Source organism: Coregonus lavaretus, assembly GCF_964263955.1.
Source record: "Coregonus lavaretus genome assembly, chromosome: 10".
NCBI lineage: Eukaryota > Metazoa > Chordata > Actinopteri > Salmoniformes > Salmonidae > Coregonus > Coregonus lavaretus.
In genome coordinates this window covers 55,222,462-55,250,312 of record NC_139997.1, presented here as the reverse complement: position 1 = coordinate 55,250,312, position 27,851 = coordinate 55,222,462, and the positions used below count along the sequence as shown (strand labels likewise).

At 41.9% G+C, this 27,851-nt stretch overlaps 1 protein-coding gene across 8 annotated transcripts; it reads left to right on the top strand.

The window, feature by feature from the left end:
* Positions 1-90: 90 nt before the first annotated feature.
* Positions 91-27,423, top strand: LOC311136717 (CREB3 regulatory factor-like). 8 transcript variants are annotated; one of them, XM_084170970.1, is made up of 11 exons: positions 117-222; positions 7,134-7,184; positions 7,272-7,443; positions 8,585-8,780; positions 10,993-11,118; positions 11,376-12,630; positions 12,872-13,066; positions 14,654-14,843; positions 17,341-17,414; positions 19,124-19,246; positions 19,662-27,423. In XM_084170970.1, exons 4-11 carry the CDS (start codon positions 8,772-8,774, stop codon positions 19,778-19,780), a joined length of 2,091 nt encoding a protein of 696 aa, XP_084027096.1. In that variant the 5' UTR covers positions 117-222; positions 7,134-7,184; positions 7,272-7,443; positions 8,585-8,771; the 3' UTR covers positions 19,781-27,423. The 8 variants fall into 8 exon arrangements, with proteins under 8 accessions (XP_084027097.1, XP_084027094.1, XP_084027096.1 ...); XM_084170969.1 differs by lacking the exon at positions 117-222 and adding an exon at positions 3,613-5,670; XM_084170971.1 differs by lacking the exon at positions 7,272-7,443 and having other exon boundaries at positions 91-222.
* Positions 27,424-27,851: the final 428 nt, after the last annotated feature.

Genomic DNA, 27,851 nt, shown 5'->3' with positions numbered 1-27,851 from the left:
CAATGTTGTGGGTCAATCCTAAAGCTTTGCTGCAATTGGTCCGTGAAGGACCGCATGACTAGTAAGTCACGCGCGTTCCAGGAACCCGTCAGGAAGAAGATAAACAAAACAAATGCAAGAGGAAGGCAGCGTGGACTCCATTGAAATGGCTTTATTATTGCTCAGATAGGAATAAACACGAAGCGAAACACGACACAAAACTTTCACATGGGGTTTCTAACGGTGAGTTGAACGTTTTTAAAACCATTAGAAAACTTTGTGGATAATGTTTTTTCGCTGGATGCTTGTCACCTCTTGGTAAGCTAACGTTAGCTAGTTGTATCTGCTGCTGTGAGAGGGGCGGGACGGAGGCCATACTGTAGTTGGTAGGGAACAAGATTTAGCTTGTTTCGTGTGAAATCCTAGTGAACTGAAACAGTTTACCTATTTGAAAAAAAGATAATAATAATCACGCATAGGTACTGTATGTGCAGGAACACTGTAGCTCGTTACAAGAGCTTTCTTTTTTTGTGTTTTAGAAAATATTTTTTTTGTGTTTACAAGAATAAAAGTATAAACTTGATTAATTATGACGATGATGAAGCAAGGTGCTGCGAATCATGCATTCCCCAATTAATACATGTATTGGTCAACTAAAATCAACACACATCAAAATCCTCTCAGGGTACACGCCCCGCCTCCCCCTTCCCAACCAGTATGCTGCTAGGGAGAGATCGAGAACATTCTAGGTAAACTGAGCAGAGAATAAATACAACATTTGACCGAGTTTGTTGATAGGTTTGCATTTCGGTGATTGAAGCCCGTCAACTAGTCTGGACGGTCGTCAATGCTTAGCTAGCTACTTTTGTTCAGTCACGGAGATCTCCATGTCTTGTGTTTATAATATTGACTATATGACAAAGCTAGACATACGTGTTTTCTGTAAGATTATGATAAGAGGATAACATAGACGTCAGTAAAATTATCTCCTATGCGAATTCTGCGTGTCATGGGGTCATTTTGCATGTATTTAATTAGCTATTTAGGCCACAAAAACAAGCCTTTAAATTGTTTGTTGTTTTCCGTTTCAACCTAGTTACATTGAGATGGGCTGTGTTTTTCTCTGAAGGATCTCCTACGATTGACAGCAATGTCGACCATTTGCGCATATTTTAAGGCGGGCTATGACTGCGTTTTGACCAATAGGACTGTAGGATTGCGTGGGCGGTGGCCCAGGGTCGTAGTACGTTAGTTTGACGTTGCATTTGTTTGTGTCGGGGGTCCATATTGAGTTCAGAGTGTTGCGAAGTGTTAGTGGGTCAGACTAAAAAACTATATTAATTCAGTTGATTTAGTTATTGTAGTTCGGTTTATTTCTCTACAATCCTGTATATTAATATATGCATTTGGCCATATGCCTCTCCGAAAGTCAGATTTTGCCGAGGCGTTAATTATGTTGTGTAGCTAGGTCCTCATCGCATGTAAGGCCTAAACCTAGTTTATAGGTGATAGATCTGAAGACTTTTAGCCAATGTCTATGGAGGACTAAAAGTGCCACAATTAAATAAATAAATACACCATTAAATAATTACTTAAATGTGTCATTAATTAATTAAAATTAGAATTAAATACATAAATGTGTAATTAAATGTATCATTAATTAATTCAAATACCGATTCATTTTATGTAAAATACATATATAATTATTTCACTATTTACATTTACATTTCATGATCCTGCATTGCAGTGATTCATGAATTACTTAAAACTGTCAAACTGACCCATCAAAGTCAGTGGGCGGGGCTAACGCGAATCTAGTCTGATCCATTGCTTTGGTCTGAAGTAGAGTAGGCCAACCTGGATAGAGACAATGGAGGATCTCCGTGAACTTTCCAGGGAGTTGGTTAGAGACATTTTAAACTTAGCAGAGGATGTAGAAGCAGGACCTGCTGACATTATCCGGAATTGATTTGTCTTGGCTTGATGCAGAGGGTAACCAATCAGGCGTTAGGTTCCGCCTACCAACTTTTGATGGGTCAGTTTGACAGTTTTAAGTAATTCAGGAAGCACTCCAACGCAGGACCATGAAATGTAAATGTAAATAGTGAAATTATTATATATGTATTTTACATAAAATGAATCGGTATTTGAATTAATTAATGACACATTTAATAACACATTTATGTATTTAATTCTAATTTTAATTAATTAATGACACATTTAAGTAATTATTTAATGGTGTATTTATTTATTTAATTGTGGCACTTTTAGTCCTCCATAAATGTCTGCGGTATATTTTTGCGTATGTGATCGATTTGCCGCCGTAAACTTAGGGGTGGCCAGCCTTACAAATTTGATGCAGAATGCGATGCATGCTGAGAATACCACAACCATTTCTGTCTTGGCTCTTTGCGGACCTTTTAATATTACCTTCAATATTCGCAGAATAATATGGAAGTTGGACATATGTAGCAGTGCTAGTGATAGATTTTTAGTGCACGGCAAAGGGGCACAGGAGAGGACCCTGTGGTTCTACAATACTCCTATCCTAGCCTTTTTTAAAGCATATTTCAATATGCCTATATGATCAGTTCTTCCTGTTGACAAGCAAAGCCACAGAGTATGACCAGGTTTCACGTTGAGGCCACAGAGATGAGAACAGCCTGTCTGCTTTACAGTAAGATTCATCCTGTGGCGGGCCTCACACATTTTTTTAGAGGCCCTCTTCTTGAACAAAATGTTGCTGGTTTAAAGCTAATTTCCTTTAATTCTACACATTTTACCTTGGGGCTGAGAGAATGTGTTTGCGTGCGTGCAGTGCGACACATCTCCTTCACATAGAGTTGATCAGGCTGTTGATTGTGGCCTGTGGAATGTTGTCCCATTCCTCTTCAATGGCTGTGCGAAGTTCAAATCAAATTTTATTTGCCACATGCGCCAAATACAACAGATGTAGACATTACAGTGAAATGCTTACTTAGAAGCCCTTAACCAACAATGCATTAAAAAAAGACAAAAGTGTTAAGTAAAAAAAATAAAAGCAAATAACTAAAGAGCAGCAGTAAAATAAAATAACAGTAGGGAGGCTATATACAGGGGGGTACCGGTGCAGAGTCAATGTGCAGGGGCACCGGCTAGTCAAGGTAATTGAGGTAATATGTACATGTGGGTAGAGTTAAAGTGACTATGCATTAATAATAGACAGAGTAGCAGCAGCGTAAAAGAGGCGGGTGGGGGTGGGGGTGGCAGTGCAAATAGTCCAGGTAGCAATGATTAGCTGTTCAGGAGTCTTATGGCTTGGGGGTAGGAGGTGTTGAGAAGACTTTTGGACCTAGACTTGGCGCTCCGGTACCTAGGGTGGCTGGAGTCTTTGACAATTTTGAGGGCCTTCCTCTGACACCGCCTGGTATAGAGGTCCTGGATGGCAGGAAGCTTCGCCCCAGTGATGTACTGGGCCATACGCACTACCCTCTGTAGTGCCTTGCGGTCAGAGGCCGAGCAGTTGCCATACCAGGCGGTGATGCAACCAGTCAGGATGCTCTCGATGGTGCAGCTGTATAACTTTTTGAGGATCTGAGGACCCATGCCAAATCTTTTCAGTCTCCTGAGGGGGAATAGGCTTTGTCGTGCCCTCTTCACGACTGTCTTAGTGGGTTTGGACCATGATAGTTTGTTGGTGATGTGGACACCAAGGAACTTGAAGCTCTCAACCTGTTCCACTACAGCCCTGTCGATGAGAATGGGGGCGTGCGCAGTCCTCTTTTTTTTCCTGTAGTCCACAATCATCTCCTTTGTCTTGGTCACGTTGAGGAAGAGGTTGTTATCCTGGCACCACACGGCCAGGTCTCGGACCTCCTCCCTATAGGCTGTCTCATCGTTGTCGGTGATCAGGCCTACCACTGTTGTGTCGTCAGCAAACCTAATGATGGTGTTGGAGTCGTGCCTGGCCATGCAGTCATGGGTGAACAGGGAGTATAGGAGGGGACTGAGCACGCACCCCTGAGGGGCCCCCGTGTTGAGGATCAGCGTGGCAGATGTGTTGTTACCTACCCTTATCACCTGGGGGCGGCCCGTCAAGAAGTCCAGGATCCAGTTGCAGAGGGAGGTGTTTAGTCCCAAGATCCTTAGCTTAGTGATGAGCTTTGAGGGCACTATGGTTTTGAACGCTGAGCTGTAGTCAATGAACAGCATTCTCACGTAGGTGTTCCTCTTGTCCAGGTGAGAAAGGGCAGTGTGGAGTGCAATAGAGATTGCATCATCTGTGGATCTGTTGGGGAGGTATGCAAATTAAAGTGGGTCTAGGGTTTCTGGGATAATGGTGTTGATGTGAGCCATGACCAGCCTTTCAAAGCACTTCATGGCTACAGATGTGAGTGCTACGGATCGGTAGTCATTTAGGCAGGTTATCTTAGTGTCATTGGGCACAGGGACTATGGTGGTCTGCTTGAAACATGTTGGTATTACAGACTCAGTCAGGGACATGTTGAAAATGTCAGTGAAGACACTTACCAGTTGGTCAGCACCTGCTCGGAGTACACGTCCTGGTAATCCGTCTGGCCCTGCGGCCTTGTGAATGTTGACCTGCTTAAAAGTCTTACTCACATCGGCTACGGAGAGCGTGATCACATAGTAATCCGGAACAGCTGGTGCTCTCATGCATGCTTCAGTGTTGCTTGCCTTGAAGCAAGCATAGAAGTGATTTAGCTCGTCTGGTAGGCTTGTGTCACTGGGCAGCTCGCGGCTGTACTTCCTTTTTGTAGTCTGTAATAGTTTTCATGCCCTGCCACATCCGACGAGTGTCAGAGCCGGTGTAGTACGATTCAATCTTAGTCCGGTATTGACTCTTTGCCTGTTTGATGGTTCGTCGGAGGGCATAGCGGAAGTTCTTATAAGCGTCCGGGTTAGAGTCCCGCTCCTTGAAAGCGGCAGCTCTACCCTTTAGCTCAGTTCGGATGTTGCCTGTAATCCATGGCTTCTGGTTGGGGTATGTACGTACGGTCACTGTGGGGACGACGTCATCGATGCTCTTATTGATGAAGCCAGTGACTGATGTGGTGTACTCCTCAATGCTATCTGAAGAATCCCGGAACATATTCCAGTCTGTGCTAGCAAAACAGTCCTGTAGCTTAGCATCTGCATCATCTGACCACGTTTCTATTAACCGAGTCACTGGTCCTTCCTGCTTTAGTTTTTGCTTATAAGCAGGAATCAGGAGGATAGAGTTATGGTCAGATTTGCCAAATGGAGGGCGAGCGAGAGCTTTGTATGCGTCTCTGTGTGTGGAGTAAAGGTGGTCTAGAGTTTTTTTCCCCCTCTGGTTGCACATTTAACATGCTGGTAGAAAGTACGTAGAACGGAATTAAGTTTCCCTGCATTAAAGTCCCCAGCCACTAGGAGCGCTGCCTCTGGATGAGCATTTTCCTGTTTACTTATGGCCTTATACAGCTCATTGAGTGCAATCTTAATGCCAGCATCGGTTTGTGGTGGTAGATAGACAGCTACGAAAAATATAGATGAAAAGTCTCTTGGTATATAGTGTGGTCTACAGCTTATCATGAGATACTCTACCTCAGGCGAGCAAAATCTCGAGACTTCCTTAGTATTAGAAAATTAAGCTACAGACATTGGCGGGAACTGGAACACGCGGTCGATCCAGAGCATCCCAAACATGCTCAATGGGTGACATGTCTGGTGAGTATGCAGGCCATAGAAGAACTGGGACTTTTTCAGCTTCCAGGAATTGTGTACAGGTCCTTGCGACATGGGGCAGTGTATTATCATGCTGAAACATGAGGTGATGGCGGCGGATGATTGGCACGACTATGGGCCTCATGATCTCATCACAATTTCTCTGTGCATTCAAATTGCCATAGATAAAATGCAATTATGTTTGTTGTCCGTAGCTTATGCCTTCCAATACCTTAACCCCACCGCCACCATGGGGCACTCTTTTCACAACGTTGACATCAGCAAACCGCTCGCCAACACGACACCATACACGTGGTCTGCGGTTGCGAGACCGGTTGGACATACTGCTAAATTATCTAAAATGACTTTGGAGGTGGCTTATGGTAGAGAAATGAACATTCAGTTCAATGGCAATAGCTCTGGTGGACGTTCTTGCAGTCAGCAAGCCAAACGCACGCTCCCTCAACTTGAGGCATCTGTGGTATTGTGTTGTGTGACAACTTTACATTTTAGAGTGGCCTTTAATTTTCCCCAGCACAGGGTGCACCTGTGTAATGATCATGCTGTTTAATCCGTTTCTTGACATGCCACACCTGTCAGGTGGATGGATTATCTTGGCAAAGGAGAAATGCTCACAAACAGGGATGTAAAAAAAATGTGTGCTCAACATTTTTGAGAAATACGCTTATTGTGCGTATGGAAAATGTCTGGGATCTTTTATTTCAGCTTGTGAAACATGGGACCAACACTTTACATGTTGCGTTTATATTTTTGTTCAGTGTAGTTCACAAATATGATCTTATTTAAAAAGATATAGCTCCATTATCTTTTCTACATACTTTTTATCTGGTTTTAGTCATTTAAGTGTACATTGAAAACAGTTTTTATTTTTATTTTTTGCCTGCTGTTGCTAAATGAATATAGGGGAAACACTGATGTTGGTGTTCAGGGTGAATTATATCATTATGTCGTCCTCTTAAATTTTCCATTTGCTGGCAGGCTGGTTCAAATGTTTTTTATGTGCTTGTGAGTGATGTCCTCCCACCTTGTAGTTGGTACAGGAGTGTGGCTGTCTCTTTTATCCCACACAATCAGATTGTAAAGGTGGGCTCATGTTTCCTAATGCCTTTCCAATTGTGTTGAGAGACCTTTGAAGCCAGCCAATGCAGAGTGAAGTTGTGTTCATCAGGAACAGCTGGTGACATCCATTGTGACCCATATCTGTTTAGTGCCCATAGTAAACTGACTTAACCTGTCCGCCTGTGTGCATAGCATACTGAAGAACACATTGTGCTTTAGTCTCTGGTGCTATCCAGTTTCAAAATGTTAATTCATGCGCCAAAAAGGCTAAAACATGTAGCCTACCCTATTCTAGGTGGAATACAATGCTGTCTATACAGGGTGTGTGGCACATAGTTGTTTGTCTGAATTCTTCTATTATTTCTGCCCTTTCGCCTTCCTTTCAGTTCCTTATTCAGCCGTCAACAGAAACCGATCATCAGAAATCTGACTAGGAAGTGAGTGGTCAATCATAAACATAAGAGAGAGCCATGTTAGAAACGGTTGCAGAAGGCAATACATCATGCAGTGTCTTTCATTTCCAGGGGGATGTCTCTGTGTAGAGAGGACAAAGATATTAAAATGGCAGTGCAGTAGCCAGGCAGGCAGTTTTGCATGGCATCAGCACATTGCAGCAAGGGCTTCCCCACAGTGCCTTCCCAAAACACAATCACAGTGCCTCCCAAAACACAATCGCTGTCTGAGTTGCTCTAACAGGTGGGTGGATTTTCACACGACCAGGACTGCACTCATACAGATAGCACACAAGTTTTCCTTTGCATGGCATGTCACGACTGTTCGCTCCTAAAGTGTGCTAGCTGGCTTGGAGAGAGGGAGGGGGGAGAGGGAGAGTATTTTTTTATTATTTTTTCTTCTTCTGCGGGCTGAGCTGTATGCAAAAGCTGCTGTGTGCAACAGCAGACTGAGGTGATAAGCACACCAGGAGGAAATGACGTCATTCGCTAGGCTTGGGCGTTATACCGTTTATTCCAGGGTATTTTATGGGTTGGGGCACCTGTGTGCTACGCCACTGCTTAGAACTATAAGAAATCTAAGATATGTCAAATAAATTATATCCAGCTCATAGCTTCAGCTATGCATTTGGTTTGCTAACTTGCTAGCTGAGTGGCTAGATGTCAAGATCACGCTTCTTGGTTACAGCAGATTCATTCAATCTCCTGTTCTGTTGCCTAAATTGTGGTTTTGTGGTTATTTTTTTTTTTGAGGAGCTGGATTGTTTTCCTTGGTGTCGCAGCTGGCCAGCACAGTGCCCGCGCTCCCCAGCATATTTCTCATGATTTGTTTTGCAAACGGCGCCCAGCGACTCTGCTCCCTCTGTTTTTGACTCTTAGTAGGCAGTGGGAAAAGGTAGCTAGCTAGAGTCGTTTAAAAATAGCCTAGACCCAGTGTTCGTTCAACGCTCATTCTGTCTCGCATCAAACTAATTAGCTGCATGCATTTTCTGGATCTGAAATGCTGCAACTTCACTCTGCTTCGACTAGGTCTCTTTTACAGGAACAAACATGGAAGGCCCCCCAGTTTGCACTGAGCGTCACCAACGCAGTCGTGAATTAAGCTCTCCAACACTAGAGTTGATAGAATTAGGCTGTGTTCTGATTTTAAATGAACAGCCGGTCTTGACAGGCACTTTCAGAAGCAGTGTTTGACAATCTGCACAGAATCTCAGCATGTAGGCGAAGTGACAGTATTCTGTATTAGAGGCGTATCAGATTGTAGGCGTGCCATATGCTGTCAAGTCTACCTAGTATGAAGGTGAAGTAGCAAAATGTGCAAACATATGTAAAATCTTACCAATTTAACACTTCCATTCCCCCTGTGTTCTCTCATCTATCTCCAGACACCAGGGATCAGAAGAGAAGAAGGCGAGACTTACTGATGAGTCACTGAGTTTTACACAATAAAGAAGAAGACTCTTTGTTACTTAACTCATCTATTTTCTACTGGTGGTTGACATCATCCAAAGACGACTGGGACACGAGGTGGAAGAATAATTCACAATAAGGAACAGAGATCGGTGCTCGGCGATGCCTCAGGTAATGGAAGGGAGGGTTCTTTAGAAGTGGTTCAACTTTAGTCACTTGTCTCGCCATAATCTTACAATTGACCATCTTTCAGCACAAGCAACTTCTGAAGCAAAAACAACAAGGTTGCTGGACAGTTAATTACCATTATCCATAACAATGTATCTCAAATGTTCACACATTGTTTTCCTTAGTCTGTAGCTTAAAACGGACAGAACTCAGGCTAGTTGCAATTACACTGTGGATGATATACGCTACCGGTCAAGAGTTTTAGATCACCTACTCATTCAAGGGTTTTTCTTTATTTTTACTATTTTCTACATTGTAAAAAAAAACTATGAAATAACACGTATGGAGTCATGTAGTAACCAAAAAAGTGTTAAACAAATCAAAATATATTTTCTATTTGAGATTCTTCAAATAACCACCCTTTGCCTTGATGACAGCTTTGCACACTCTTGGCATTCTCTCAACCATCTTCACCTGGAATGCTTTTCCAACAGTCTTGAAGGAGTGCCCACATATGCAGAGCACTTGTTGGCTGCTTTTCCTTCTCTGTGCGGTCCGATGGTTGAGGTCGGGGGATTGTGGAGGCCAGGTCATCTGATGCAGCACTCCATCACTCTCCTTCTTGGTAAAATAGCCCTTACACAGCCTGGAGGTGTGTTTGGTCATTGTCCTGTTGAAAAGCAAATGATAGTCCCACTAAGCCCAAACCAGATGGGATGGAGTATCGCTGCAGAATGCTGTGGTAGCCATGCTGGTTAAGTGTGCCTTGAATTCTAAATAAATCACAGACAGTGTCACCAGCAAAGCACCATAACACCACCTCCTCCATGCTTTACGTGGGAAATACACATGCAGAGATCATCCGTTCACCCACACCGCGTCTCCCAAAGACATGGCGGTTGGAACCAAAAATCTCAAATTTGGACTCCAGACCAAAGGACACATTTCCAATGGTCCATTGCTTGTGTTTCTTGGCCCAAGCAGGTCTCTTCTTATTATTGGTGTCCTTTAATAGTGGTTTCTTTGCAGCAATTTGACCATGAAGGCCTGATTCACACAGTCTCCTCTGAACAGTTGATGTTGAGATGTGTCTGGGACTTGAACTTTGAAGCATTTATTTGGGCTGTAATTTCTGAGGCTGGTAACTCTAATGAACTTATCCTCTGCAACAGAGGTAACTCTAGGTCTTCCGTTCCTGTGGCGGTCCTCATGAGAGCCAGTTTCATCATAGCGCTTGATGGTTTTTGCGACTGCACTTGAAGAAACGTTCAAAGTTCTTGAAATGTTCCGTATTGACTGACCTTCATGTCTTAAAGTAATGATGGACTGTCGTTTCTCTTTGCTTATTTGAGCTGTTCTTGCCATAATATGGACTTGGTATTTTACCAAATAGGGCTATCTTCTGTATACCCCCCTACATTTTACATTTACATTTTAGTCATTTAGCAGATGCTCTTATCCAGAGCGACTTAGTTAGTGAGTGCATACATTTTTCATACTGGCCCCCCGTGGGAATCGAACCCACAACCTTGTCACAACACAACTGATTGGCTCAAATGCATAAATTAACATTTAAGAAGGCACACCTGTTAATTGAAATGCATTCCAGGTGACTACCTCATGAAGCTGGTTGAGAGAATGCCAAGCGTGTGCAAAGCTGTCATCAAGGCAAAGGCTGGCTATTTGAAGAATCTCAAGTATCAACATATATTTTGATTTGTTTAACACTTTTTTTGGTTACTACATGATTCCACATGTGTTATTTCATAGTTCTGATGTCTATTATTCTACAACCCTTGAATGAGTAGGTGTTCTAAAACTTTTGACCGGTAGTGTAGCTGTCAGTGGACTGACAGCCTACGGCGAGTTCCCACGTTGGTCATGGGAACGTCCATGGGAACATTCCCACATTCATCATGGCTCACACAACACCACAAATGTTGTATGTTCATAGTTACTGTTCATGCTTAACTAAATGTTTAAAGGGGCAATATAAATTATATATACCCACTGATTATTGAAGAATAGAAATTATAAATGCCGACTGTCATACCCCATCAGTACCTAAAATATAAGCTTGTGTTACTCCATTGTTTGTAAAGCCTAAAATCAGATTGCCTCTTTAAACCACACCTAATAATCTCTGTTCACTCTGAAATGGAATTGCAACAGGTTGAGACAGTTTCAGTAGTTTGGAATGTTTATTTCTCCTTAGCCCAGCATCAGTGGAATGGATCTTCCCTTTGGGGATTTCTTTCAAAATTATACTTTTGCTGACCAGGCACTAACCAGCACGGACCTGTTGGCGAGTAACACAGACCCAGACTTCATGTACGAACTGGTAAGTGTTCTCCATGCAAAGCGGTCTCCAGGCAGGATCACAGTTTACAGAGCTCACAGAGAATCAGGATAGACAGGTGGCCTAGCAGAGAACACATCCCGCTATGGCAATACAATTATAAAGTCTTTATTTACACACAAAATATTGTTGAGTGAAGATGGTTGCATACTTAGCCTTAAACAAATCTATCAAAGGATAGGGCAATAATATAAATGGAATGTACTTTTTAAATCTCTATACTCCCCTTTCCTCTCCAGGACAGAGATATGACTAATCGCCAAAGCCCTAAAGGTGATCACTTCACAGTGGGGGACTGCAAGGAGATGATGGAGTGTGGCGAGTACCTCTTGGAGCTGGTGGACAGCGACCCGGACTACAGCTCTAACTTTGAGCAGTGGGATACGTACTGGGAGGACCTGACCAAGTACACCCGCTTTACCAGCTGTGACATCTGGGGCACCAAGGAGGTAGGTCTGGATGACTTCTCTAGCCCCTACCAGGATGAGGAGGTGATTGGCCGGACCCCCACCCTGGCCCAGCTTAACAGCGAGGACTCGCAACCACCTGCGAGTGACACGCTTTACCACCCTGATCTGCTGATGGGTGGCCAGAAGCAGCACACCTCCCTCCCCCCACTCTCCCTGGGCAAGAAGACGGCAGCCTGCCCAGGCCCCTCGTTCTCCGCCTCCTGCTCCAACCTGGTCAGGGACCCCCTGGGCGACTTTGCAGAGGGTTCCCAGAGCGCCACTTGGCCTGTCCCCTCCAGCACAGAGACTATGTCCAAGGCCCAGGGGCCCAGCAAGATGGCTGCTCTGGGCCACCACTGCAACGACTACGTGCGCAAGGCCAAGGTTCGCGTCAGCATGCCTCGCCGGCCCCTAGTTGACATGCCCATGGCCACCCATCAGATTGAGGCTGAAGACAACTCCCTGTACCGCAGCAAGCCCCCTGATGTGGCCACCACGTCTGGTTGTGCTGCCCCTGTGGCTGCTCCTGCTACTGCAGCCTCTGCCTCTGCCAGCACCCTGGCCTATGAGAAGAGAGTAGAGCTGCCTCGCCGGGAGATGCCCCCTGCCTCAGTGGGCACGTCTGGAGCTGTGCCCCCCATCCTCCACTACCCTGTGGCTGGGGCCAAGGCCAGCGAGACCCTGCTGACTGCCAGTGGGAGTGCCCTGGGACCTGACCCAGTCTCTGACAAGAAGAAGGAAGAGGAGCACAACTACTCCCTGTTCCTAACCCGAGCCAGGCTGGCTGGGAAAACCCTCACTGAGATGGAGGAAGAGGAGGAGGAGGAAGAGGAGGAAGAGGAGGAAGAAGAAGAGGAGGTGGGAGAGATGGAGGATGAAGAAGATGCTGAGGGGGTAGAGCTGGATGAAGATCATGATGAGGGTTTCGGCAGCGAGCATGAGTTCTCTGAGAACGATGATGATGATGAGGAGGATGATGATTATGAGGGGGATAAAGATGACGACATGAGTGACACCTTCTCTGAGCCAGGGAGCCATATATCAGGTAGTCATTTATATTTTTTGACACCCACATTGGCCCCAAGGCCAAAGTCCATGCACCTTGAATTATAGTAACCATTTCGTTTTTCATGTGAAGTTAAGTAAGTCGCTGAAGGTGCCCACTTCACCCTCACCCTTATCTCCCTTTGTAATCTTTTATTTCTGATCCTCTTTCTCTCCATTTTATTGTGTTGTTCCCTCTCTTCTGTCTCTCCCTCATCCCTGTCCCTGTCTGATGTGTTCAGGATGTGACAATGACGCGGTGGAGGACGTGAAGGGGCTGACCGCAGGGATCTCCAGGAAGAGGGGCAAACGCCGCTACTTCTGGGAGTACAGCGAGCAGCTCACCTCCTCCAAGCAGGAACGCATGCTCAAGCCCTCCGAGTGGGACCGACAGACCCTGCCCAGCAACCTGTACCAGAGGAACGGCCCACACCACGGTGAGACACACACTTTATCTCTCTCATAAAGACACACACTCATACTGGTCAGTGGTCACATGTATACTGAACAAAAATATTAACGCAACAATTTCAAAGATTTTACTTAGTTACAGTTCATATAAGGAAAGCAGTCCATTGAAATAAATTCATTAGGCCCTAATCTGTGGATTTCTCATTACTGGGAATACAGATATGCAGCTGTTGGTCACAGATATTTACATTTGAGTAATTTAGCTAAAAAAAATAAAATAAAAAGGTAGGTGTGGATCAGAAAACAATTCAGTATCTGGTGTGACCACCATTTGCCTCATGGAAAGCGACACATCTCCTTCGTATAGAGTTGATCAAGGTGTTGATCAGGCTGTTGAATGTTGTCCCACTCCTCTTCAATGGCTGTGCGAAGTGGCTGGATATTGTCAGGAACTGGAACACGCTGTCGTACACATCGATCCAGAGCATCCCAAACATACTCAATGGGTGACATGTCTGGTGTGTATGCAGGCCATGGAAGAACTGGGACATTTTCAGCTTCCAGGAATAGTGTACAGATTCTTGCGACATGGGGCCATGGATTATGATGCTGAAACATTAGGTGATGAATGGCACAACAATGGACCTCAGGATCTTGTCACGGTATCTCTGTGCATTCAAATTGCAATCGATAAAATGCAATTGTGTTCGTTGTCCATAGCTGATGCCTGCCCATACCATAACCCCACCGCCACCATAGGGCACTCTGTTCACAATGTTGACATCAGTAAACCGATCTCCCACATGATGCCATTCACACTGTCTGCCATTTGCCCAGTACAGTTGAAACCGGGATGCATCTGTGAAGAGCACACTTCTCCAGCGTGCCAGTGGCCATCGAAGGTGAGCATTTGCCCACTGAAGTTGGTTACGATGCCGAACTGCAGTCAGGTCAAGACCCTGGTGAGGACAACGAGCACGCAGATGAGCTTCCCTGAGACGGTTTCTGACGGTGTGCAGAAATTCTTCAGTTGTGCAAACCCACAGTTTCATCAGCTGTCAAGGTGGCTGGTCTCAGGCCATCCCGCAGGTGAAGAAGCCGGATGTGGAGATCCTGGGCTGGCGTTGTTACAAGTGGTCTGCGGTTGTGGCCTGTTGGACGAACTGTCAAATTCTCTAAAAATGATGTTGGAGGCAGCTTATGGGAGAGACATGAACTCACAAAAAAAAAATGCGCGCACAAAATTTGAGAAATAAGCTTCATGCGTATCGAACATTTCTGGGATATTTTATTTCAGCTCATGAAACATCAGACCAACAGTTTACATGTTGCGCTTATGTTTTTGTTCAGTGTAGAAGCACACACCACAAACTACCTATTGAAGTATGAATTCTTACATTTACAGTTGTACCTGATCGAAGCCACATACTTCATAGTTAATTCATTACAGTAGATCACAGGTTATAAATGTAACATTGCTGTTCCATAGTTCATAATGTACATTTATGGGTTTTGGATCAGTCCATTTGGATACAAATGCATCTGACTGTCCCTGCTGACAAAGGGGAAATGTCTCAGTGGTTAACTGGCTCGGTGATTGGGTGTGTGAACAGGGAAGTACAATCTGAAGAAGTCTCGGCGGACAGACGTGGAGGACCTAACCCCTAACCCTCGGAAGCTGCTGCAGATCGGTAACGAGCTGCGGAAGCTCAACAAGGTGATCAGTGACCTGACCCCGGTCAGCGAGCTGCCCATCACAGCCCGCCCTCGCTCCCGCAAGGAGAAGAACAAACTGGCCTCCAGGTACTGGATACTCCCCTTTCAACCTCCATATGTTCAACACTCAGTAGTTACAGTGAGGTCCGAAATTATTGACAGCCTTGATAAAGATTAGCAAAAATGACTGTATAAAATGAATAATTCAACTACCGAGCTATATTGTATGTTAATTTTGGGGGGGAAGTTACATTATTTTATACTAATACAATTGCTTAGAGAAAGATTTTGTTTAACAAGTAAGATTATTATTAATTTTTTTCTCAAATGTAGGGGTAAAAATTGACACCCCTGTTTTCAATACCTTTCAATACCTCACCTCTCAAGCGTAATGCTTTATGAGTTGGAGAACACATTGGGAGGGATCTTAGACCATTCCACCATAAAGAATCTTTCCAGTTCTTCAATTGAAACCACAGGTTTTCAATGGGGTTCAAGTCCGGAGACTGAGGTGGCCATTGCAAATGTAGATTTCTTTGGCCTATTAACCATTTCTTTGTGGATTTTGATTATGCTTGGAGTTACTGTCTTGCTGGAAGATCCGATTACGGCCAAGTTTTAGCCTCCTGGCAGAGGCAACCAGGTTTTTGGCTAAAATATCCTGGTACAGGGTAAAGTTTAGCCTGAGACTTGGCCGCAAGTGGATATTCCAGCAAGACCATAACCCCAAACACACATCAAAATCCACAATAAATGGTTAATTGGCCACAACATCAACATTTTGCAATAGGGCTGCAACAAGGGGTTCCGGACGTGGATTCTCAATCCTTCAAACCCATTGGTGATATCAAATATTATCAATAGTGATATTACTGTGCAACCAAGACCACCTATTTTCTAACGAGATTGCAAAACATTCATATGTTGATGTAGTGCCCATCGGTTATGAACGTTTCAACCTCTGTGTTGAGAAATCGTGTTTTTATCATGTAGTATCATGTAGTAACCAAAAAAGTGTTAAACAAATCACACTTTGCCTTGAATTCAGCTTTGCACACTCTTGGTATTCTCTCAAACAGCTTCACCTGGAATGCTTTTCCAACAATCTTGGAGTTCCCACATGCTGAGCACTTGTTGGCTGCTTTTCCTTCACTCTGCGGTCCGACTCATCCCAAACCATCTCAATTTGGTTGAGGTCGGGTCATCTGATGCAGCATTCCATCACTCTCTTTCTTGGTAAAATAGCCCTTACACAGCCTGGAGGTGTCTTGGGTCATTGTCCTGTAGAAAAACAAATGATAGTCTCACTAAGCCCAAACAAGATGGGACAGTGTATCGCTGCAGAATGCTGTGGTAGCTATGCTGGTTAAGTGTGCCTTGAATTCTAATTAAATCACAGACAGTGTCATCAGCAAAGCACCCCTACACCATCACACCTCCATGCTTCACGGTGGGAAATACACATGCAGAGATCATCCGTTCACCCACACCGCGTCTCACAAAGACGTGGCGGTTGGAACCAAAAATCTCAAATTTGGACTCCAGACCAAAGGACACATTTCCACCTTTTCTTGGCCCAAGCAAGTCTCTTCTTCTTATTGGTGTCCTTTAGTAGTGGTTTCTTTGCAGCAATTTGACCATGAAGGCCTGATTCACACAGTCTCCTCTGAACAGTTGATGTTGAGATGTGTCTGTTACTTGAACTCTGAAGCATTTATTTGGGCTGCAATTTCTGAGGCTGGTAACTCTAATGAACTTATCCTCTGCAGCAGAGGTAACTCTAGGTCTTCCATTCCTGTGGCGGTCCTCATGAGAGCCAGTTTCATCATAGCACTTGATGGTTTTTGTGACTGCACTTGAAGAAACTTTCAAAGTTCTTGAAATGTTCCATATTGACTGACTTTCATGTCTTAAAGTAATGATGGACTGTCGTTTCTCTTTGCTTATTTGAGCTGTTCTTGCCATAATATGTACTTGGTCTTTTACCAAATAGGGCTATCTTCTGTATACCCCTCTACCTTGTCACAGCACAATTTATTGGCTCAAACGCATTAAGAAGGAAAGAAATTCCACAAATTATATTTTAAGAAGGCACACCTGTTAATTGAAATGCATTCCAGGTGACTACCTCATGAAGATGGTTGAGAGAATGCCAAGAGCGTGCAAAGCTGTCATCAAGGCAAAGGGTGGCTATTTGAAGAATCTCAAATATTTTTGGGGTTACTACATGATTCCATATGTGTTATTTCATAGTTTTGATGTCTTCACTATTATTCTACAATGTAGAACAGATTAAAAATAAAGAAAAACCCTTGAATGAGTAGGTGTTTTAAAACTTTTGACCAGTAGTGTACAGTCATTTTTGCTCATCTCTATGAAGGGTGGCAGTAATTTTCAATGCTCACTCTCAAGAACCGTCCCTTTCTGCTTTGTTACAGTTAACATTTTTGTTACACACCACTACTAGCACCACCACCACTACTACCACTACCACTAACTAGCACCACCACTACCACTAACTACCACTAACTAGCACCACCACTACTACTACGCCTTTAAACCACTTGTTTGTCTCTCTGTTCAGGGCCTGTCGACTGAAGAAGAAGGCTCAGTATGAGGCCAATAAAGTCAAGCTGTGGGGTCTGGGCACAGAATACGGTATGTTTTAGGGTGTTCATCCATAAAATGATTATTTCATTCAATGTTTATAAAAATATGTTCATTCAATAGAGAATTGCATCAGAAAACAATAGTCCAAACTCGATGTCTCTACCATATATAGTTCAAAAGTTGGACTATTTACTCCGAGAATTTAGCACAATTAGAGTGAATAGAATGTCATTACAGCCATGGTCAAAAAGTGGTCGCTGCTCCATAGAACTCAGTCACTGCTTCGTGGGCAGAACAGCACTAACTTCGAATGTCAACTGACAAGCTATCTAGTGGCTGCAGGTTCGTATGAGATAACATGGGCTTTTTCTAATTGAAATGCAAAACAAAATTAAGCCTATAGATAGATTGAGTGAGTGCATTCGGAAAGTATTCAAACATCCTGACTTTTTCCACATTTTGTTACGTTACAGAATTATTTTGGATTAAATTATTTATTTTTCTCATCAATCTACAGACAATACCCCATAATCACAAAGTAAAAACAGGTTTTTAGAAATGTTTGCAAATTTAAAAAATAAATAAAAACTGAAATTACATTTACATAAGTATTCAGACCCAGGACTTTGTTAAATCACCTTTGGCAGCGATTACAGCCTTGAGTCTTCTTGGGTATGACGCTACAAGCTTGGCACACCTGTATTTGGGGAGTTCCTCCCATTCTTCTCTGCAGATCCTCTCAAGCTCTGTCAGGTTGGATGGGGAGCGTTGCTGCACAGCTATGTTCAGGTCTTTCCAGAGATGTTCGATCATGTTTAAGTCTGGGCTCTGGCTGAGCCACTCAAGGACATTCAGAGACTTGTCCCGAAGCCACTCCTGCCTTGTCTTGGCTGTGTGCTTAGGGTCATTGTCCTGTTAGAAGGTGAGCCTTCGCCCCAGTCTGAGGTCCTGAGCGCTCTGGAGCAGGTTTTCATCAAGGATCTCTCTGTACTTTGCTGCGTTCATCTGTCCCTCGATCCTGACTAGTCTCCCAGTCCCTGCCGCTGAAAAACATCCCCACAGTGATGCTGCCACCATCATGCTTCGCCGTTGGGATGGTGCCAGGTTTCCTCCAGACGTGACGCTTGTCATTAAGGCCAAAGAGTTAAATCTTGGTTTCATCAGACCAGAGAATCTTGTTTCTCATGGTCTGAGAGTCCTTTAGGACACACCTACTCATGGCAGGGTTTTTCTTTAGTTTGACTATTTTCTAGTTGATTTTGATTGGTCCAAAGCGCGGAAACGCCTCCTAATCTTACCACCTCCCAATGCCGAAATATGGAAGAGATACAACAAAGAGCTGCGCGGTCTAAACTAGCAACGGTCACAACAAACTAATGTTCTTATTTCATCAACACTGTTAAGTACAAGCATATTAAGGTTGTAATATTGTAGAGAAATATCTAATGATTCATTGTGTGTGATTCATAATTACATAGGCTAAAGAAAATTAGGTTTAGACATTAATTTAGTTGCACCCACTTGAGTTTACCAGTTTTTCACTACATTCTAGAGCAGTGAGTGAACACCCTATAGGTTTACCAGTTATGTTGAATAATACACTTTTCTCACGGTCAATTTCCATCTTCATTTCAGTTTTGTACATTGTGTGATTGGTAGTCTGCCATATTTCCTTGAGGTTTAGGGAAGGAAGACTTTTTGCCAACCTCTATCTCTTTAAAAGGAAAAATATAATTGCTGTTTTTTGTTTGTTCCAGATCGGCTTCTGTTTGTCATCAACACCATAAAGGAAGAGATAGTGAACAGAGTGCAGGACCTCTGCGATGACAAGGGAACAAGCATGACTGAAACGCTGGACAAACTCATCGAAGAAACCCTTGGTAAGAAGATGATGATGATGATTTATATTTTGTAAGTAGCAACAGAAATAGTGTTCAGAAGATTATCTTCAGTAGATGGCCGTGAAATGAGGCACAGACAGTCCCGCTCCTGTCCTTAGCTAACCTGAGCATACTGAGTATATCTTTTTGAGTCAGCATTTGAAAGTGATCAAGGTTGCAGAGAGTTTTGAGCCCAAACACAGTTTACAACAGAGTTTTGAGCCCAAACACAGTTTTCAACTGTTTTGAGCCCAAACACAGTTTTCAACAGAGTTTTGAGCCCAAACACAGTTTTCAACAGAGTGTTGAGCCCAAACACAGTTTTCAACAGAGTTTTGAGTTCAAACACAGTTTTAACATGGCTGTTAAAAGCAGCAAAAAATAACCAGCACACTATAAATGTTTCTTTCTGCAGTGAAGTCACCAGTTGCCGGGGAGACTTCTGACTTTGTGAACCAGATCCTGGAGAACACTGGCAAGGGGGATCCCACCGGAGGTCTGGTCGGGCTGCGCGTACCCACATCTAGAGTGTAGACAGGCCCTGTAGAGAGGTCTGGTGATGGCACACTCAAAGCCATCCGCGCCATTCTCGTCCCACACTGTAACGGCACACCCTCTGCATGCCCATTCCATCCGGAAACGCATTCCCAATGCTGAGTGGGAAGACATACATACCATGCTTCAAATGTATGTATGTATGTATGTATTCACACAATGCGCATGTACGGAAATGAAACTAGTAGCTATCTCTGCACTTAGTAGTTTGTTACTTGCCATTTGTGCATGTGGCTAGTGACCTTCACGGGCCACAGCGTTGCGAATTCAAAGCCAATATATGAAACAATACCTCCTGAAATGTTTTATGTTGAGAAGTGAAGCAAAACAGAATGATCATCAGTTCTTGCTGTAGCCATTTCCTGTAGCGTTCAAACAACCCGTTTCATGCCTGCGTACTAGAGTGGGAACGCCAACACAGGATGGACTTCTATTTAGAGTGAGACGACGAGATGGCAGGAGATATTCAATATAAATATTCACTTGTCAAGCCCATGTCCTTTAATCAGCTGCCTTGTTATTATGTCACCTTACTGAACTGTGTTCCCAGTGAAGAACAGCCACTGGGTATTCCATAGTGTATACTGTTAGGAACACCTAATACCTATTGATGCCAGTTGTCTGCTTTCCCATTCTAGTACCACGGTATTTACATAGGAGGAGAAAATGTAACCCTATACATGTCAACCTGCAAACCACATCATAAGGCAACAAAAACACAGAACCACCTGAAATACTACTAATATTAAGAAAAACATTGTCTACTTTGACAGAATTATGCTAAAAAAATAGTAGATGTTTGGGGGATACACATTTAGGACAGGAATGCAGTGAGGAAGGTTTTTTTGCCTGATTGTTCTGTTCCATTGTCCTGTGTTTTTGCAGTTGAGAAGATATTTCAAATGGACTTGAGCAGAAGGCCACTATATTCCATGACTAAGATCCTAAGTCGTCTGACTATAAGCTAGATGATGTGATTATAACAATCAATTTTCTCTTTCGATATACACTTTGGTTGAAGTGTCTTCAAATGAAAATGCCATTGGCTTCTTCAAAAGTAGGGATGAGGGCTAAAAGTTAGAAATTCCTTAGTTTGGGGTGTTCATATTTGTATTGAATAAGAGTACTATTCATTGTGCCTTGTATTTAAAGTGAGATGATTACAAAAACTCCCAGAGGTTGAAGGATAGTGGACCATTTTACAATGAGGGAGAGCAGAACATGGTGCAGGGAAGGTGTGAGTTTGTAATGTATTTCTGCTCTTAAAAAATATTCTGAATGTACATATGAACATGGAACATGTAGATATATGCCACAGAGTCTGTGCATTGTATTATAAGATGGCTCTGACAAACATTTACTTTGGTTATCGGTACTTGGACTTTGGGGCAGGGGATGGGAATGGGAGGGTAAAAAAAAAAAGATTCGTATAGAATTTCAAAATATTTGCACACTATATTTTGATTGTTTTTTTGTACCAAAGACACATGACAATGACACACGCAACAAAAACGGTGACTAGCCAGATAAAGTAAGGTTTTGCACAGCTTACCTGACACCGTATTGAATGTAGGAAATGTGGTAGGGTCAGGGATTTTCATTGAACTGTGAAATTAGCTTGGGTCCAATTATGTACTGAAAGAAGCATTCATTACCATTTTCTAAAAGGCTCTTGCTCTGTCCGTTGGCTTCTCAAGTAGTTCAGTTGCTTTGGATACATTTGATAGATTCCTGAAGTTAATACTCCCACCTCTTTCTATTGTGCTTAGGCACAAAGTAGAAAAGGGAAGGAGCGCAATTGGATAATACGCTTTTATTTTGTCTGTTTGTCAAAACGTCAATCACAAATAACCAAAAGGTATATCACTTGTATAGTTTATGTAGGTGAGACAGATACACATACATCAATGACATATTATGTGATTTATGTTGTGTATTTATAGTACTGTCCATTCATGCATACAGTACACATATGTCTATCTATTGTGAATTGGCACTTTTTCAAATTGATACGTTAAAAAGCATGACATTTCTAAGGTCTATCCTCACATTCAGAGCAACTTTGGGGGGGGCGGAATGAAAAAAACAACATATTTTTGTACTATTTGCCTTGACCTTTTTCTGTTGGTGCGCAAGTATTTCATTTGAGAGATATTCAAAGATATTAATTTCTGGAGGGTGACTGCATGAGATAAGGAGGGGTTCCTCTGTTTTCTGTGAAGAGGGTATAGTTTTTTTAGTGGTTCTGAAAGTAAGGGATTGAATATCATGGATATCATTCTGGTTTCTTTGTGCGCTCAGCCTCAGTTCTTGACACAAAGCTGCTCTGTTGCACTGTCATGAGGAAGATTGGTAGAAAATGTATGGATGATGATTCTCAATTGAGTACTTGCAATTGTAGTCTTAACCTGTTCCAATCTCAGCCCAGACGAAATGAGACGAGCAGCTTTTAGAGAGAGAGAATGCTCTTAGCTAAAGCATCTCTTTGTTGCTGCAACTTGTCAATCTTGTCAATTTGAAAGACACGGTTTTCTAATTCCAAGAGAATATGGTGACTTAAGGCTGAATTTAATCAAACCGGCACAGCTGCAAACCCTCAATGCGGAACAGTAAAACATTGTCCCTATGCTGAAAAAAAGGCATGTTTTAATTGAAAATGTTTTATTTTATCCAGTGAGCATCTTCTTATTTCAGTACTTACAATATCTGAACATACCTTTTGTTTGCTGTAGAGGGACAATGTTATTGTTCTGCAAAGCAGGTTTCCCCGCACTGCATGCCATAGACTGATTTACTCATGTGTTTTTGATTGAATTAAAAAGGGAGAAAATATACTTTCTCTGAAACTAGAATGATACTTTATGTTTATAATAAGATATATTATTCTACTTACTTGGTTAGTGTAGTCAAGATTCTCTATATACCGTCCATGGTTTGTTTTTGTAGTGTTTCATTTTGTAAATAGATTAAGCTGAAATGTATCTTCTAAATGTTATATTTGTATAGTATATTCTATATTATGTGTATGGAAAAAGAAAGCACTTTGTTAAAAAAAAAGGAAAAAACTAACAAAAAGTAAATATTTTTTCCTTCCATTTGCTGCTAAACCGACCTTGTTTGAATGCTGCAGTGAGTGCTTGACTTCTGTAACCTGATCAGGACAGTGTGTTGGGGAGGTCTTAAGAGGGTGATCAACCTTTTGATTACAAGGCCCCTATGTTTTGAATGACTCTGAGTCTAATGTCATGAATTAATTTGCCTTCAGTAGAGATTTCCTATGGAAAAACAAATTCTGCTTTGGGTTTTTCTTCAGGTTGATGTACAGTGTAGACACATTTCTTCTGGGCATTTGCCAGAGTTATATTGTTATAATTTTTTTAGTAATTTGTACTTGTAACTTAATGGGAAGGGGGAGACTGAGGTAATCACAAAGGCCCATGTCCTTTTGTGAGTGCCTCAGAAGGAAAACTATATCACTGTACTGTATGGCAAGTCATTTGCGGTGGAGATTTAATCCGGATACTTTTTGCCTTTTCAAACACCCATCCATTCACATAAGATGGCCAATAGTGGGTTCAATTGCACAGCAGTGTTGCTGTGGCAACCGATCTCAGCCAATATTGTACTGTCTACAACCAAGATCTTCAACCTGGTGATATGCTCAAATCAACGATGGCCTCTCCATTGGGATCATTGATGGCAAGTGAGGTTGTGCTAGGGGAATTGATGTTATGTAAGACGCTAGTAAAACATCTATCTAGAAAGAGTGTTGTGAGGAGCTGATTCCAGCATCAGGGGTGTTTCTGCGCAGGTTTTCACATTTAACATGATGGGCGCAAGCTGTGCAACTTTACATTCTAACCAGGAGACTCTGTGGCATTTTAACAGTCAAGGAAGTGGTTGTCATTCAAAGCCAGTAAATATTCCTTCTGCTCTATTGACATCAAACATATAAACAGATATTAAGCTAATAGATTGTGTAATTATGTGCTACTCTTGTCTGATAATTGAATCCATTATGGTATTTTCTGCAGCGAATCAGGGTAACTACCATTCTTCTATCAGAAATATATGTAATGAAATATTAAATCAAAGGAAAATATATTTATGTAATCCAACTGTCGCGATTATTTCTGCAGTTCAATAATATTGTGTGCGTTAATGGAGAATCAATGTAAAACAAAATGGTGCGATACTCTCTACAGGATAAGAATAGACAAGGCCAATGGACTTGTAAGTAGAAATATTTTTACTAGATTTCCTTTTCGTTATACTCTAACATAACATACTTAAACATACCCCCCAAAAAAAAAATCAAAAGGGAAATTATTTTGCTTTATAGTTTTGATCCAACCTGGGTTTTACCATGCTGCTGGCCATGTATGGTTGGTAATTCATAAGTGTTTATTGTATGAAAAATATTATAGTTTATGATACATTACATAGACCTTTATTTTCTAACAAATGATCACATTTGAGTCAACCTTCTGCTATAGTCTATAGACGTCTAATGACAGCCAACACAGTTGGAGCACAATGCGAAAGTGACCGTACTCGATTTATTCCAAATGGCTACAGTAGACTAGAGAGGAGGAGGCAGGTGTGTTTTGCCCCCTTTTTTCAATTCCTGATATGATTTTGGCTTGCTTTGTATGTGGTGGTTTGTAGTGTGTGATGACATTGTTCTTAAATGGTGCACTATGCAGGTCTTACTCGTGTGAGTAAGACGGTGTTTCTTTAGTTTTCAGCTGTCTCGTGTCTGAGCAGAGCATTTTAATTTACGTTATACAAAGAAATGTACTATCTCCATAACCCTATGGAGTTGTTCCTAGTGGTGATGGGCAGGTGGGGATTGAGTGGAGGTATTTCCTCTGAAATGGAGGAGCAATGTAACGGAGAAAGGCCTGTCCTGTCGAACACTGCTAGATTGACATGTTTTTCTTCTTTTTTTTTACTGTCATTTTAAAGGACCTGTAAAATGCATATACCTTTTCACCTACACCCATAGTGTCTATAGAAACTGAAATACTTTCATAGCAAATTTTCATGGGCTGTATTTTAACATTGCTTCAATGCTTAAGTATTGCAGAAGCATTTCGAAAGCATTATTTCATGTCATGACTTGCTCAACTTCCCATGTTGCTTGTAGAAGTCCTCATACTCAAAGGTTCTATGCTCTAAATGTAGTATATCCATTTTTATGTAATATATTGTTTGATAAATACATGCAGCAAATATTCATAGGGAATGAACATTGTGCATGAAAATCTCACTCATCTATTATATTTGTAAAACATTTACTAGCAATGGGTGCATCTTCACCCTGAGTCCAAGGATTTTGTAAGTCTCAAGGACTATATTCAAGATATTTGAACATAAAAGAATGAGCGCCAAGAGATTTGTTTTGGATGTTGATCAATATATTCAGACCAAACTATTTTCCATTGCTTACCCACTGTTATGAGAACAAATAGTACAAACGGAAGCATACCCACATTGCACTTGGTTTTACAAAATGTCAAACATTATTTTTAATACAATGCCTGCTAAACCAGGTGCCTTACAAAAAAAAATGAATCCAAACTTGATCTACACCGTTCAAAGTCTTTAAGTTTTGTATGGATACAAGATTTACTATCTTTATGCCCACTATGCTAAGAATTCTGACATTTTACTCTGTCTGGTGTTTTAACAGTGTAGAGTGGTGATCTCATGTACATATGAAAATTGTTGCTGCTTTGCCTCAGACAGGTTTCTTATAAATTGAATGTATTCTTCCTTCAAAGGATTCAATTCAATATAAGGATGTGTTCATACTCAAAGATGTCCTAGTGTAACATTGGGTGAGAGAGACTATCCAAAGAGTGCTGCAATCATGAGTCCGAGGATCTTTGTATGGTTAATGTCCTTATTTCTGTGAACCTTTTTATTTCTTTTGTATTTATGCTCTAAATCTGTAAGTTGTTGCACATGTTTGAATTTGTAGATATTTTTTGGGGGTGCCTTTTGTACTTAGTCCTCACCTACTTGCCATACCATTTATTTTATTATTGTTACTTTGAACCTAAAGAAATGACTTTACCTAAAGCAAAGTGGCGCCACCACACAGTTCCCTTTATATGACCTAAGATTGAAGGGAGCACTAATTTGGAGAGTGAGTTTTCAAGAAGCAATGCAAACAGCTGATAGGAGTCGCCACTCACCAGCCATGGTGCTGAATCTCAAAGACGTGCTTGGGCTCACTCGAGCTGCCACTCGACTCCTGTTGCCATGTTTGCACACTGCTTGTGTGCGTTGCAACTCTTTACCAGTTCCCAGATAACTTCTTTGGACAGTGACTGACTGCTTTAAGACCTGCACTAGCCACTGAGGTGTCGGTGCCAATAAGGCCTTGTCCTCAGTAATGGTCACCGACGACCATGTTTGAATTTGATTGAAGTAGATTGTTCGGGAGTGGTGCTTTAATGTAGCTTTGATAGGATTATTTTTACTTCAGGAAAGGCAGAGAGATCAGTTAGGGTCGCTAGGGGTGGTGGGCAGAGATCTCTCATCCCTGAACTGAAGTGTTGAGGTATGTACTCCTGCATGTTACACATGCAGACCAATTCAATAATTACCAATGACGTTGAGAAAACGCATATAACCCTCTTTCCAAGCACCATAAACACATCATATTCACACTGCAATGATATACATTTCCTTCCAAACTTGCCAAATGCATGGAGTGAGAGGGAAATGAAACTAACATTATTTGTGGTTTTAGTAAGATTAACTACAAATTATGTTTGAAAATCCACACAACTCCCAATGAGTTCAATTAAAAACCCATTCTAAAAACTACACAATTCATGCCCTTGATGTAATGCTTCTGATGTTGTATGGTATTTAAATGGATAATTTAGCATGTAGTATTAGTGTGTGTACTCCCCAAGTGTAGAACATTTGTCAAAGTAGGAAGGCTGTATTTCATTGCTAAGTTCTCTGTAATAGATCTCTTGGTAATATTCATAAGAAAATCTGCAGAAGTATATCTTGCTGAAACTAACAGTAACTTGATCCTATTAGCAGCAATGTCTATTTGTAGTTCAAATGCCTGTTCAAATACAATATCTTGACAGTTGTTATATTTGTGTTTAAATGTTGTGCTGGGTTTATACTTTTGTCATTCTCTCTTTCTCTTATTTTTGTTTCAGTTTTTTGGAGGCACAATTAGTTGAACTGCTATGGATAATGAGCCTTGTAAATGTACAGATGTGATGTAGGCTCGGTTCAGTTGTGATTGATTGGGAAATGTGTCTGTGTAATTGTGCCTCTGTTTTTCTTATTTTTTAAAATCCTTTTTCTCACAGCATTGTATCAGCTTGGAGTTGGTACCACAGTTTTGCGGTTTTGGCTAGATGGAGTACAGCTACGGCCAGAAGTGACATTACGTAGCAGTTTTGGAGAATGATGGTAAGGTAAGGGTTAGCTAAAATGCTACAGTTGTCCCCGACGCGACTCGAACATGCCACTTTTGAGCCGTAGCTGTACTCAATCTAGCCACAACCCAGTTTTGCTTGTGACCATGAGTCTAATTCAATTATTGATTTTAATATCAAAATAATAAAAAAACAGAAACCACAGTTTGCCTCGTGTTTTACCATTGTATTTTTGTTTTGTTTAGGATATTAATGTATTTGTATGATTGACACAGACACACATTCATGACCTACAGTACGTCTTTCATAGTTGAAATTCAGTCCAGACATATCTGCCATAACATTGCATAAGCATTGATGTTAGAGGCTGAATCATAATCACATTCTAGTTCTGTGGGCTGACTGACCTACTGTACAGACAAACATGTTCAAATAGCCTGGCAGCTTCACTTTGCATTGTGATTCACACTTCCTTTTTCTGCCACTAACCGTTCTGTCACCTTAGTATATTTATTTTTCATATTTATTGTCTTGGATGGATGCCAGTATCATCTCAGATCTTTTTGGTCAGAGTCAGCATGACATGACACTTTTTTTAAACTCAAACGATAGCAAACAAACGCAATGGTCAA

What these genes read in the sequence shown, in the direction of transcription:
- LOC311136717 (XM_084170968.1), top strand. An exon ending in GCCAGGGAGCCATATATCAG is followed by an intron (nt 12,631 to 12,871) that starts GTAGTCATTTAT and finishes TGATGTGTTCAG; the next exon opens with GATGTGACAATGACGCGGTG. An exon ending in GGGTCTGGGCACAGAATACG is followed by an intron (nt 17,415 to 19,123) that starts GTATGTTTTAGG and finishes TGTTTGTTCCAG; the next exon opens with ATCGGCTTCTGTTTGTCATC.